Genomic DNA, 13,772 nt, shown 5'->3' with positions numbered 1-13,772 from the left:
AATAGCAAATGCACATGCACCAACAAATGATGAGGATAAAAAAGACAAAGAAGGAACTGAACATTTTTGTTCCACTTTGGATAAGGTAGTGACAAATGTGGACAAACTATTTTTCTAGAAGATTTTAATGCACACATGGGCATGGAAAGGAACTTTAGAGGTCCTGTGGGAGATTCTCCAACCCACAAGAGAACAAACAAGAATGGTGAGAGATTAGTGGACCTGTGTAGGAGACACAGGATGAGAATAATGAACACCCATTACAAAGTTAAGGCAGGCAAGAAAAGAACATGGGTCAGCCCTGAAAGCAGGGTTGGGGAAAAACAGTGAGACCATGTAGCAATCCGTGACAAGAATCACATAGAGATTATGAACACAAAAGTGAGGAAAAATAGCAGGATTGAATCAGATCACTACCTTGTTGAAATAAAATGCATGTGGATACCCAACAGAGCAAGGAAACATAGGACCAAAACACTCACAGAATCGACCTAGATCTTCTGAAAAAACACAGAGAAGAGTATGCAAAGAGAATGGTAGTTCAGAGTGATTGGAAGAGGGTGAGAGATATGATGGAAGAACAGGCAGTGCGACTGGCTACTAACGACAAGAAAAGGAAGCATGAGTGGTGGATGGATGAATGTGAGAATGCAGTTGAGACAGGTGGAAAGAATGGATGAAATAGCAATCCCGAAAAAGTAAGAAGGCATGTCGAACTTCCAGAATGCAAGAAAAATTGATAGCAAAATGATCAAGAAATGCCAAGAGAAGTAGATGGAATGCGAAACTTGAAGAAGCAAACACAGCCTGCAAGAAACACAAATCACGAGTCTTTTTAAGAGAAATGAAGAGCAGAATTAAAGGCTTCGAGGCCAAAGAACTCTTCATAAGAGGACAAGATGGCACAATAAAAATTGGCAAAAAAGAGGTGCGAGGAAATGGCTAGGTATTTTAGGGATCTGCTGAATGCTGAAGCACCAACAGTAAAGTGGACACTCTTACGCTCAAGCAACAAAAGTCAGAATAGTCTAGACAATGCACCCACCAGGGCGGAAGTAGCAGAGACAATTAAAAACCTCAAAAACAACAAGGCATCAGACAGTGATGGTATCTGTGCTGAAGAGATCAAGTGGTGTGTGCCTGAAATAGAAAGAAGTGTGTATAACGTAATAATGGATATCTGTAGAAATAAGAAAATATCCATAGACTGGAAAGAAGCCATTATAATACCACTACACAAGAAAGGGGACAAGAAAGTACTGGATAACTACAGGAGCATCTCTCTCTTAAACATGGGGTACAAGGTTTTGTCGAGAATCTTGCTGAACGGAGTTGAAGAACAACTGGAGCCAACAATAGGAGAGTACTAGTCTGGCTCTAAAAGAAGGGAGGAACTGTACAGAACAGATATTTGGAGTAAAAAGGATAATAGAACACAGACACAGGAAAGGAAAAAAGACAATAGTGACATTTGTGGACTTCCAAAAGGCCTATGATTCAGTTGACAGAAGTACTCTGCTTGATGTGTTAGAAAATGGAGGACTGGATGCTACAACACCTGCAATAATAAAGGAAATGATAAGCGACACTACTGCCAGGATCAGGCATCGCAGTATGCTGTCAGACAGCTTTGAAATAAAAACGGGAGTCCGGCAAAGGGACGGGTTGTCACCAATATTATTTAACCTGATTTTGCACGATGTAGTGAGACAGTGGAGACAACTAAACAGTAACATGAAGATCAAATGTGTGCAAATAGGGTACAAGGTCAAACATAATCCAACAGTGGACTGCCTGGCATTAGCAGATGGCATGGCACTCTTAAATGAGACAGAAGAAGAAGCAAAGACAGCACTAGAAAATCTAGCCGAAACAGCTGAAAAGATCAGACTGAAGACTGCATATAAGAACAACAAGACATTGAACACCGAGTCTGACTGGAAGATAGATGGCCAAGTAGTTGAGAAAGTCAACAGTTTTCGTTATTTGGGGGAGAAGATAACTGATGGCATACAGAGCAACAGTAGCGCAGTAGACAGGGCACAGTTTTTGCAGAAGCTTCGGAATGCGGTGAAAACAAGATATGGCAAGAAAAATCTGTCATGGAATGCCAAATTGCAACATTACTCAGCAACTGTAAAAAATGCTGCTCTGTATGCATCAGAAACACTCACACTCGGCAAGAGAGCTTGTATACAGTTGGAGATGAAGGAGCAGAAAATTTTGAGAGACGTATGGGGCACCAAAAAACATGGGGATATATGGATATACAGAACACGACAGGAACTGTATGAAAATACTGAAGCCATATCGAGCAATACGCAGAAGAGGAGGTTACAATCTGTTGGACATATCATGGGAATGAACGAGGAGAGGTTGACTAAGAAGATATGGAATGCAAGATGTCATACAGGAAGCAACTGGGTGAAGGAAGTCAGAGATGACTGGAAGACTGTAGGAATAAAAGAAAGAAATCTGCAGGCAGTAGTACAGGACAGGGAGAAGTATAAAGGGTTGGTGGATGGTCACAGGTGGCCAGACACCAAAATCAAAGTTGTCTTAACAGAAGAAAAAAGAAACAGAAGAAGCAAGAGAATGAAGAGGTATTGAGAAGAAAGATGTGCAAAACAAACCACCCAAGATCCTGAAAGGTCATAACGAAGAAGAAGAAGAAGAAAAAGAAGATCCACTGTCTTATCGACAACGTAGCTTCTCTCAGTATAAACGAATGAGTTGCCATTCACCTAAAAATATAGTACCAATAATAGTCAGTGCCTGACACTAAAAACGATTATGTAAGCAATATGTTCACCTAGCTGTTGCAGCTCCCACAACAGATGAAATTATTATAGGTAAAATGGTACATACAACTTCAGGGACACTGGTACAGAATATGGTAAATATTGCACTACGCAAAGTGTACTGTATAATACCTTTTGGTGTGAATGGTGGTGGACAGTTTGGAAAAAATTAAGAAAAAAATAATACCACAAAGACATGAGAGACAGAATTGTGGACCAAAACAAGACAACAAATATTGGCAATTACAAGGAGATGATGTAAATGTCAAAGATATTATAGATGGAGATTATATTCACAATGGACAATGATGGGGACTGAAACCAGCCATGGCATTTCTTTTTTTACAGAAAATATACTGCTCTTCATCCCAAGTGATCTAGAAGATAGGAGAAACTTAATCAATACTGTTATTTGAAGCCCTTTATTCCCAAATACATGGCAAGTGTTTTAACCACTGTGTCACCTAGCTCGGCAACAGCAAGAAGATGAATAAGAGAGTGACAAGGTTGTGTTTCCCAATTCTTCACCACTTCACATAAGGCAGGACCGCACAGAAAGGGGTGGCAAGACAGAGCGCAGGCACCGAGGGGGCACAAAAATAGACTGGAAAAAAGCCAAGAAAGATGGTTTAAGAGTTAAACGGAATAAGTATACGAGTTCTCCTATCCCTCACGTTCCTATCTTCTACCTACAAGAAGAAGCCTTTTCCTCAGCATGTGACTGTAAATGCATGCTGTTGTTGCAGTGGCTATTCTACAGTGTCATTCTGCCCAAGTAGCACCATAAAGAAACAGCTACTATGGAACAGACAACTACACCTACATGATTTATAAGACAACAGTGCATCTGGTTGACAAAACTCCCTCAAATTTAACAACAGAGTTATGCCGCTACTTCGCTAAGATATTTTAGGATCTCAAAGATCAGGGACTGGGTGCTGAAGCAATTAGGTTGGTTGATCAAAGGCTTCCAAGTTTTGCCCATTTCTGCCAGCTGAGGATTGGAGGTGGAGTAAGCAAGAAACAAGGGGTATTTAATTTACCAAATGTAATAGACATAGTCATACAGTGAAGCTAATTTACGAAACAGTTGCTTTCAATTTACAGGCAAAAGAGTCCATGAAGGGCCAGCTTCCTATCTGATTATTTTGTAGGTATCCTCCCTCCAAGGGATGCTTATTCAAGCACTGAAATGGATCCGAGGATATTTATGACAATGCCAGGGACTAAAGCAGCTTGTGAAGGTATCTCCAGCAAGCTACAGATAATAAAAATCCATGTAAGGGCAAGTATGGGTGAAATCAGACTGTCAAATGTACTATCTCAGCATCAGATGACAACACAACTGCTAAATTTGGCTTCAATGCCATAATTAATGTGACATTTTGCCTGCTCGACACACATTGCTGAGATTACATTTTGGCAGGTAGACTAGGGTGGTGTGGAAGTTGCGTCAGGTAGGGGGAGAAAGAGGTAGGAGGGCTGTCCTGGGCACCTTTTGAAGCTGGTTATTGTTCTCCTAACAAAGGAAATTCCCCTTTTGTCCAAGCAATTTCGTAGCCTCTAGCATCACAGACACTAACCACTTCCTTCACACACTCTCTACTAATTGCACACCCCTTTACCATCTGGATCCCTAGTCATCACTGTTGATGCCTCCTCCCTATACACCAACATCCCTCTTGCCAAAGGCCTTACCACTACCAAACACTAGCAACATCCTTCAGACACCAAACCCAAGCCCACTACCTCATTCCTCAGATACCTTGCCAACTATATCCCGACACACAACTACTACTCCTTTGAAGGGAACGTATATAGACAAATCCTCGGCACAGGCATGGGCACCCACACAGCACCCTCCTATGCCAACTTTTTACAGGTCATCTAGAGGAAACTTTCCTAATCTCCCAAAACCCCAATCCTCTTGTCTGGCTCAAGTTCACTGAGGATGATAATAATTTTATGACTTGGACACAGGACCAAGACAACCTATCCTCATTCCTCCACAACCTTCACTTGGTCCTCAACCTAACACACCACCTTCATGAATGTTGACCTCCACCTCTATGATGGCTCTATCCACATCTCATCCAAATTAAGACCACAAACCACCAACAGTACCCACATTTCCACGAACCACATGGTCAGGCTGTGTGGATGACATATCAGCAGTGATGAGAATTCCCTCAGTCAGTATGCTGAAACTCTCAGAAGAGCCTTCACGGGCAGGCATTGCTTCCAAACCTAGTCCGCAAGCAGATCTCCTGTGTAATATCCTCATACAGCCCTAATCATTCTACCACCCCAAGAATCAGCTACAAAGGAGTGCCCCCCCCCCTCCCCCCACCCCTCATTGCCCAATATCACCTTAGAATTGAGCAACTGAAACACGCACTTCACCAGAGCTTTAATTACCTATCATCAAGTCTTCAAAAGAGGGACATCCTCCCCAAGATCCTTGCCACCCCACCTAAAGTTGTCCATCCAACTTCCACAACATCCTTGTCCATCCACTGCCACTCACAACCCCTTGCCACAGGTGTCATATCTCTATGGAAGACCCATATGCTCTGTGTGTGTGTGTGTGTGTGTGTGTGTGTGTGTGTCTTCTATTTCCGACACAGGCCTTGTTAGCTGAAAGCTTATTTGTGACAGTCTTTTTGCTGTGCCTACATGCAACTCAAATGTAGTAATAATAGTTTCAACGTCTTTTTAATCTATCTTGAACCCCATGGGACAGCAAGTGGACATCATGAGTTAAAAGTCATAGCACCAATTAATCACCAAGGTCTTAGCTATCGAATATCTAACATTAAGAAATGTTGCTGTTTTTAACTGAACCCACTATGAAATCTCTGTTCCAGCACTGACAACTCCCCCCCCTTCGAGAAACTACGCCTTTGTAATTTTTAACTTAAAATATGCAAATCAAATACAGCAGCAGTTTAACATGGATAAAATAAAAAGAAACATTTTTACCTTTGACTTCTTTTAAGGTTTCCTCTTTTGGAATTTGTCTTGCCCAGAAAACAACAGTTCCAAGCACGAGGGTAAGCCGTTGTTGGGAAACGAGCTGACAGCTGGCTCAAAGCTTCACAGCATCCATACTGAACAAAAAGAAAGGCAAACAGAGTAACCTATACTCTCATATGTAGGAGAGAAAGAAGAAAACTTGAATGTAACATTTGACACTAGTGGCACATTTGTGCTAGTGGATTAGTTACATTACCAAAAAATATCAAAATTAATAACTCTTTCAAAGGTTTTATCAAGTAGTGGTTACTACCAGTATATACCATACAATATTAAGGTATAAATTTAACATACAATAAATAAGAATGACAAACATCAAATATCCTATGTGCCACTGAAGCAGGTGGTCTCACATCAGTACCCAATACCAATGTTGTGTGTGACTTAGAGTAAATCCAAGGAATTAATTTGGCCTCATTCCCAACAGTTGGATTTGTTGATAAATACCATCGAGCATATTCTGAAATCAGAGCTGCACAACGCATATACAAAACTTCGCAAATTGAAAAATTGGTTAACTGAAACTAATGGACCATTAAGTTGAGGTAATCCGATGAGTGGATTATGATAAGTTAACAAGCAAGCAAGGGTTCTATTCAGGATCCTCTTAAATGACATGGCAAATTTCCATTAAACAAATCTGAGGATACTTACCACATACTGTGAATTGAAAACACAGAACTTTCCACAAAAAACAAAATCATGCGCAGAGCATGAGGCAGTTGTGTGGATTGTGGTGAGGCCATGTAATAGATCTGTATTTTGTGCGGAAAACACAGAATGATATGCTCTTACAATGAATTGAATCACTGCCATGAAATAATTTCTCAGTTGTTCTTTGTGCACGTACAGTCATCTGGCCACATCATCTGGGACACTTCACACATACGGAGCACACTGAGTGGAGGGGAACCCCTAATGATGAACCAAGTTCTGAAATCTGTAAATGCTGCCATAATATTGCTGCCGCAGTGCCATCCTTAAACTGCAGGTCACACATGGTGCAATAGTTCCAATGGCTGTAATGTGTTTATAATGAATTGTGAGTTAGCAGTTGAATTTGTGTTAACAGTGCAGTGTAAAGTATCATACTGTTAATTTCAAACATATGTGAAAGTATGGTTTCTCTGTAAGTAGCTAGGGGCAATAGCTTAAAAGAGCAAATGTCATGAGATTGTACATAATGTTGAATGTTATTCTGCGGAGCATCTTATACCTTTGTTCAAACTCATCGAATGGGTAGCTGCAGCTCTGAAAATCAGAATGACTTCTGCGAAAAAAATAAGAAGGAAGATGTGTGTTGGATATCTGCAGGAACCAACTATATCTTTCATCTCCAGAAAAAACTGGAGTGCATGCTAGTTAACAAAAACTGGATAATTTTCAAGAGGATGACACGGATATGTCTATCATGTGTGGAAAGAATATCCCACCCCATAGAAGTATATTCTCTCACTTCAAAACAGTAAGTTGTTGTTCAGAGGAAAACCCAGCCTTTTAGTGGTGCAAAAGAAGATCAAATTTCAAAGGAAAACCTTTACTGGAAGAAGAGTTCTGCTCACACAGGATGTTATCATTGTCTGGAGATGCTGTTTTCTGAGTGAAGTACAGGGTGTGTCAGTCAAGCCTTCATTTATTATTAGTGCGTGGAAGTGGTGGTGGTGGTGGTGGGGGGGGTGAGTACCCGAGGACACCACTGCATTCCCCAACACAAAGCATTTCAGTAGCCATGGAGCAGTGGACTAAGCACCAACGATCGTTTGCAGTGAGAGCGTTCTACCAAAGTGGTAGCTATGTAGCCGCTGAGCATCATTTCCTGGTGCACTTTCAAATTAATCGTAATAGGCCGGTGCCTTCGGTCACCTCAATAAAAACTTGGGTCCAAAACTTTGAAAATGTCAGAGAAACAACAAGGGAAAGAGGTGGCAGAACAAAGACAGTGCATACTCCCAAGAATGTGGAATGTGTAAGAATTGCTGTGGGAAAAAGCCCCCGGAGATCAGCGCATAGACAGAGTGTTGCACTTCGAATTTCTGACAGGACTGTCCAAAGGATTTTGAGATTAGACTTACATCACCACCCATACAAAATCCAAATGGTTAACGCTTTGAATAACAACAACTTCACGGTCCAACAGCATTTCTGTGAAAGTCTTTTACAAATGATTGAAGAAAACAAGGAGCCTCTTCATAACCTCTGGATGAGTGACGAGGCACATTTTCACCTCAATGGACATGTGAACAAACAGAACTTTAGACATTGTAGTGATCAGGACCCTCACCAACTCCTTGAAAAACCCCTGCACTCAACCAAGGTAACAGTTTGGTGTGCAAAGTCCTCATTGTGAATCATAGGCCCTCATTTTTTTGAAAACAAAAGAGGGCAATTCGTTACCGTTACTGCTGAGTGCTATTCAATAATGTTAAGGACATTCTTCATACCTCAGCTTTGTCAATATGTCATGAATGATGAAACATTATTTCAACAAGATGGAGCAACAAGTCACAGAGCACACGTGAGCATTAATGTTCTCAATGAAGTTTTTCCTAACCAGATGATTTCCAAGATTGAAGCGATTGCTCCCCCCCCCCCCCCCCCTCCCCACCCGCTCCCCCCGCCAAGCTTGTGATTTTTTTTCTTATGTGGTTACCTTAAGAGCAAAATGTACAAAGAAAGACCTCATAGCGTTGGTGATCTCAAAGCAAGAATCCAGCTGGAAATCGATAGAATTCCTCAGGGTATGCTCCATCATGTGATAGACAGCTTCATCAATCGCCTGTGAGAATGCCATGATCGAGAAGGATGCCATCTTGCTGATGCTATTTTCAAACAATGAAAAAAATGTGTTGATGTTTCTTAAATGCTTTTAAAAGTAGAATAAGATTGTATGAATAAAATTTTGATATCTGCTTCTGTGTTTATTTTACACTCATTTAAAAAATGCAGGTTTGATTGCCGCACCCTGTGTCTAAGCGCAAACTTTACGAAATTGTCTGGTTGTATAAAATGTGGGTAAATACTGGTCACTCCAGACAGACTGCATGGACTGATGGCATTGCATGAGGAACAATAAAAGTTCCACTTGGAAAAGGTAGTTGGCTCATTCTATTACATACTGGAACAATCAACAGCTTTGTTCCAAATTCTTTGCTGTTCTTTATATTGAACAAATTTGGGGACTACTTCAAGGAACTGATGGCAACAAAATTTAAAGAGTGGTTCATATGGTCTTTGCTTCCAAATTTCGAATAAAACTCCATTATAATATCCACTGAGCAACATATCACTCCAGTCAATCAACAAAGCCCATGTACGCAGCAACAGGAAGAGTGACACAGTAGATCTGCTAGGAAAGAGCCTAAATGGAAAAGGCAGAACTGCTGAAAATTGTGAAACAGAATAAATCACATTATTTTGTTTACAACACTGACAAAATTACAGAGAAAATGGTCATAGAGTGTTGTGCCTTCCATCATATCAATGCCATTTCAATGTAGCAGAACTTGGGTGGGTTCAGGTGAAATCATACACTGTAGACAAAAATAAAGGTTTAAATCATAAGATTTTAAACTTTTTGTGCACAAGTTACTGAGCATTATTACTTGCACAAACAGCACAATATTGTCACACATGTGTGGTACATTTTGGAAGAGGCAGTGGAACAAAAAGAGTTACCAATAACTACTTCACCTTTGAGGGGCAAACATACAAACAGATAAAGCCTACAGCCCTGAGAACCAGAATGGCTTCTTCCTATGCCAACCTTTACATGGGTTGCTTAGAGCGGGCTTTCCTTGTATCCATAGGCCTTGAGCAGCTGGTTTGGTTTAGATACATTGATGACATCTTTGTCATATGGACTCATTGTGGTGAAGCTGACCCGTTAAAATTCTTGGAATCTCTAAATACATTCTCCCAATTAAATTTCACACATGCCTATTCTCAATCCCAAGTGACTTTCTTTGATGTTGATCTCATCCTCACTGAAGGTCAGCTACACATGTTAAACCCACTACCTACATTTTAACAGTTGACGTCCTCTCCATGTCAAACATTCCCTACCATACAGCAATACACCGCCATTCTCACAGCAGTCTTCACTGGACGTAATTACCCCACCAGCCTAGTTAAAAAGCAGATTTCCGGGCCATCACATCCAGTCCTGGTACGGCTGATCCCTCCAGAAAACAACTTAGGAGTACACCTCTTATCACTCAGTATTATCCTGGTCTCGAATGTACTAAGCGGCTACTTCAACAAGGCTATGACTTTTTAAAAACATGCCCATAAATTAGGTCCCTTATATTTTGCCCACCACACCTAGAATAGCTTTATGTCACCATCACAATCTCTGCAATACCCTATTCAAACACTATGCTCCTTCTGCACCCATCTCCCCACCCTATGGCTCCTACCCCTGCGACCATCCCTACTGTAAGACTTTCTCTGTGCACCTTCCCACCACCACCACCTGTACCAGCCCTGTAACTGCCAAAACATATACAACCAAAGCAAGAGCCACATGTGAAACGATACGTCATATACTAGCTGTTCTGCAAACAATGTTCAGCCTTTTTACATCGGCCAAGTTATCTGTTAGGATGCTCCACAACATGACAGTAGTAACCTCCATGCCTGTTTCACTACACATGCCATCTGCTTTCTTCCCCCAGGCACCAGATCCTCAGAACTCCACAGATGGGAACTCACGCTACAACATGTCCTTGGCTCTTGCCACCCACCTGGCCTTAATTTATGTTAATTTCTTTGGTCTCAGCATTTCTTCACAGTAACTATTCCTTTCCTCACTCCATTGTAGTTTTCTACATCTTTCATTTTCTGACCTGTCTATTTTTCATCAGTCCTATGCTATCTCTATTTCATATAATGCACTTAGCTTTTCGCTCTTATTAACTTGTGCACAATGTTTTAGTAGTAGTCTCTATCTTGCATATTACCCAGTCTTCCATCTTTAAACTCCCAGGTTTTCAAATCTCCTCCAGTGCAGTATCCAACAATCAATCTTTCCTTCTTATCCCGTCCAGTAAGTCACTACTGACCCAGGGTTCTGGGTGACTTTACTGTGACTCTCTCCATTTCCTAAACCTCACAAGTCTTTTTCCTTCAGCCCTCTTCCTTCCCCTTCAACCCTTCTGCCAGAAGAACGACCTAATGGCTCTGAAAGCTTGCGAACCATAATACCTTTTATACATGTGTTCTCCCACTGCCGCTTGGTTAGTAGGTTTTTTTATCTATCCAATTACATCATATATATATAGTGTATGTATTATATATGCAACAGATAGCAGAAAAGAAAAATGTATTTGTGTCAGGAGTGGGTTTACAGCAAGTGCAGCCATTTCCCCTTGCTGTGTTTCAGTCACAGCAGTCACTTTGCTGAAAAGTTTTCCAACCAGCACCTCTCACTTCATGGGCCTCCAAATTGGCTACTCAATCTGACAATGTAACACATCAAGCCTCAAACGCTGGTTTAATTTAAGTGCCTGTTCAATTCAACAGAAAAGTTTATAAAAGAAAACCACTAGCTCTAGGTGGATAAAGTGTATGCAGAACTAGTAGGTAACACATTTCATACTGGATTTTCACACTCAAGCTTCATAATTTACTGATTAGCATTTTTAAAAAGATTACACTGCTTTTTCAAATCCAGTGTTCTTTAAGTTAACTGCAAATGCAAGTTGGTACTAATTTTGAGTAAAATACAGTAAAGTCTTTTCCACCTTGGATTTTCCACAATAAAGCTTTGATTTTTCAAATTGAGTACTGCCATTCTTAATATCTCTTATCTGCAAAATAAATAATCTTGAAAATAAAATTGTGATTTAATAATGGTAGAAAAAATATCTACGTAAAAAAGGAAGATGTCACAGAAGGAAAAATAGAACTACTTGTGTTTTCCCTGAATATTATGAGAATAAAAACAATAATGAAAGGCTGAGTTCATTCTCTAGTTCTCTTTTATTGTTGTCTTCAATGTCTCAACTAAGAAGTCTGGAAATGTTTCTGTCTGCTCCTTGAATACACCTGCATTCTACAGTCTTCAACTATTTGTTACAGAATTGAGGAATACATCTCAGTGTATATCTACCCATTGTCTGCTGTGTAGTAAATTGTTTTTTTCTCATTTGTCTTTGGCTGGCTCTTCCAAAATCATGCGCTTTTTCTTATACAATGCATACACTACTCAGAGGGTTCTGTCATGTAGATAAAAATAAGCTAGTGCCAAAAATTTGTTAAAATATATAATGCTTACCGATAGGAATTTTGAAGAAAGGATTAAGCTCTTGCAAAGCAGGCTTATCATCCGCGAAAGTGATGATTCGACCACTCTGTCAGATGCAGCTGTGCAAGGGTAGAGGTTGAAAGGTGCTGGAATGCTGTTAATGACAGACCGGTATGGCAGTGAGTGGTTTGACATTTCTGGCATTGTAACAAGCAACTGGCTCATATAGCAATTGCTGTAATAGGCTCCTTTTGCTGTCACTGTATCTTGATGAGGGTATTCCACTGGGAAGTACAGCTTGTCAATTATGCTGAAACAAATACATTTGAGTGGCATCTGATTCCCAGTTCCACTTTCTTTCATTATTTCTCACATGTAGATTAACAATGTTTCAATTTTTTTACAGGAAAAAGCAAAAACAGCCAGGCTTAAAAGTGTCTCTACCAAAAATTAATATCTTAGAATATAAAACTGTTTCAACAACACTGTTCTAAAGAATGAAATTGATATTAATGGGGTAGTAGGCATTGTTGTCTTAGATTATTTGTGTTGTTTCGACATAACATGCATTAATAGCCAAAAAATGATACATATAATATCCACAGCAACAGACAGGCATAGCAGCTGAAATAAATAACTGACACAGAACAGTCCCACTCAACATCAGTTGTCTTCCGAAAGTGTGAATATCTCAATATTTGATGCAAAAATTACTTTAGTTTTTATAACAAAACTGGAAATTAATTTAAAATTTATGTAAGTCAGCAACAACTATTGTTTCAAGACACTGATACTCAAAGTCCCACACCTCTTCACAATTTATTCATAAGACCTACAAGTGCCTTTTTGTAACATGATAACAAACATGAGATCATGTCACATTAGATACTAATTACTATGAACATTCCAAAGTAAAGTCTCCACTGGTAGCAACATCTGTAAGATAGAACAAACTGCTTACTCACATCAGATGTTAACATCGAGTCCCATTACTCCAACCCCTTCACTTTCATATCCAACTAAAACATGTACTGGTCCATAACTGACTCAAGAGGCAGAAATAAGGGACGGGCAAAAGTGGGAGATCAAACAACCTACACAATTCCAAGACTGTCCCAAAAAAATGAACATCTGATCCTCCCCTCTGCAGCCTAGTGGGTAACCACTGCAGCAGTTACTAAAAGCCTCCTTTGTGTGAACAAAAATGGTAGAATGTCCCTAAAGTTAAATTGCATAACATACTCAGCAACAGTATACTGAACACAGATTGTAAAACCAGTTTGCCGGAGAGTTCGTATATGGTGACGCTCATATGAAATAACTTCATAACTGACCAAACTGTGATTAGAAACGCTCATCACTTTACTTTCATGCCATAATTTAGAATGGCTTATTTGGTACTAAGTAAAGTTACATAGTATTGTTGGCTGGGAGAGGTCTATGGAAGCTCAGTCACCTCCCCTTGCAGCCAAACACTGGTAATGAAATTTTTTCTCACAACAAGATTTGAAGAGGCTGTAAAGGATGTGCATGACATGTAGGACTGCTTACATGACTCACAAGATCAAAATGGACGATGAGGAGCACCAATACCTAATAGCTATATGTCAGCATCTGCAAGCATACGTACTCTACAAAACAATGCACAGTGCTTGGGGAAGGTTACTTCATCCCAAAATTATCCACCCCAT

At 40.1% G+C, this 13,772-nt stretch overlaps 1 protein-coding gene across 1 annotated transcript in view; it reads right to left on the bottom strand.

Annotated features, from left to right (window-relative positions):
• Nucleotides 1–13,772, bottom strand: part of LOC124605364 (huntingtin) — a 511,164-nt gene that overhangs the window by 359,555 nt on the left and 137,837 nt on the right. The window contains exons 14-15 of the mRNA XM_047136992.1: nucleotides 12,112–12,391; nucleotides 5,784–5,911 (exon numbers count right to left, since the gene is read on the bottom strand). Coding sequence (XP_046992948.1) covers nucleotides 5,784–5,911; nucleotides 12,112–12,391 — 408 coding nt within the window. The remainder of the gene's footprint in view (nucleotides 1–5,783; nucleotides 5,912–12,111; nucleotides 12,392–13,772) is intronic.

The sequence above is a fragment of the Schistocerca americana genome, chromosome 3 (assembly GCF_021461395.2).
Source record: "Schistocerca americana isolate TAMUIC-IGC-003095 chromosome 3, iqSchAmer2.1, whole genome shotgun sequence".
Classification (NCBI taxonomy): Eukaryota; Metazoa; Arthropoda; class Insecta; order Orthoptera; family Acrididae; genus Schistocerca; species Schistocerca americana.
This window is presented reverse-complemented; position numbering and strand designations above follow the sequence as displayed.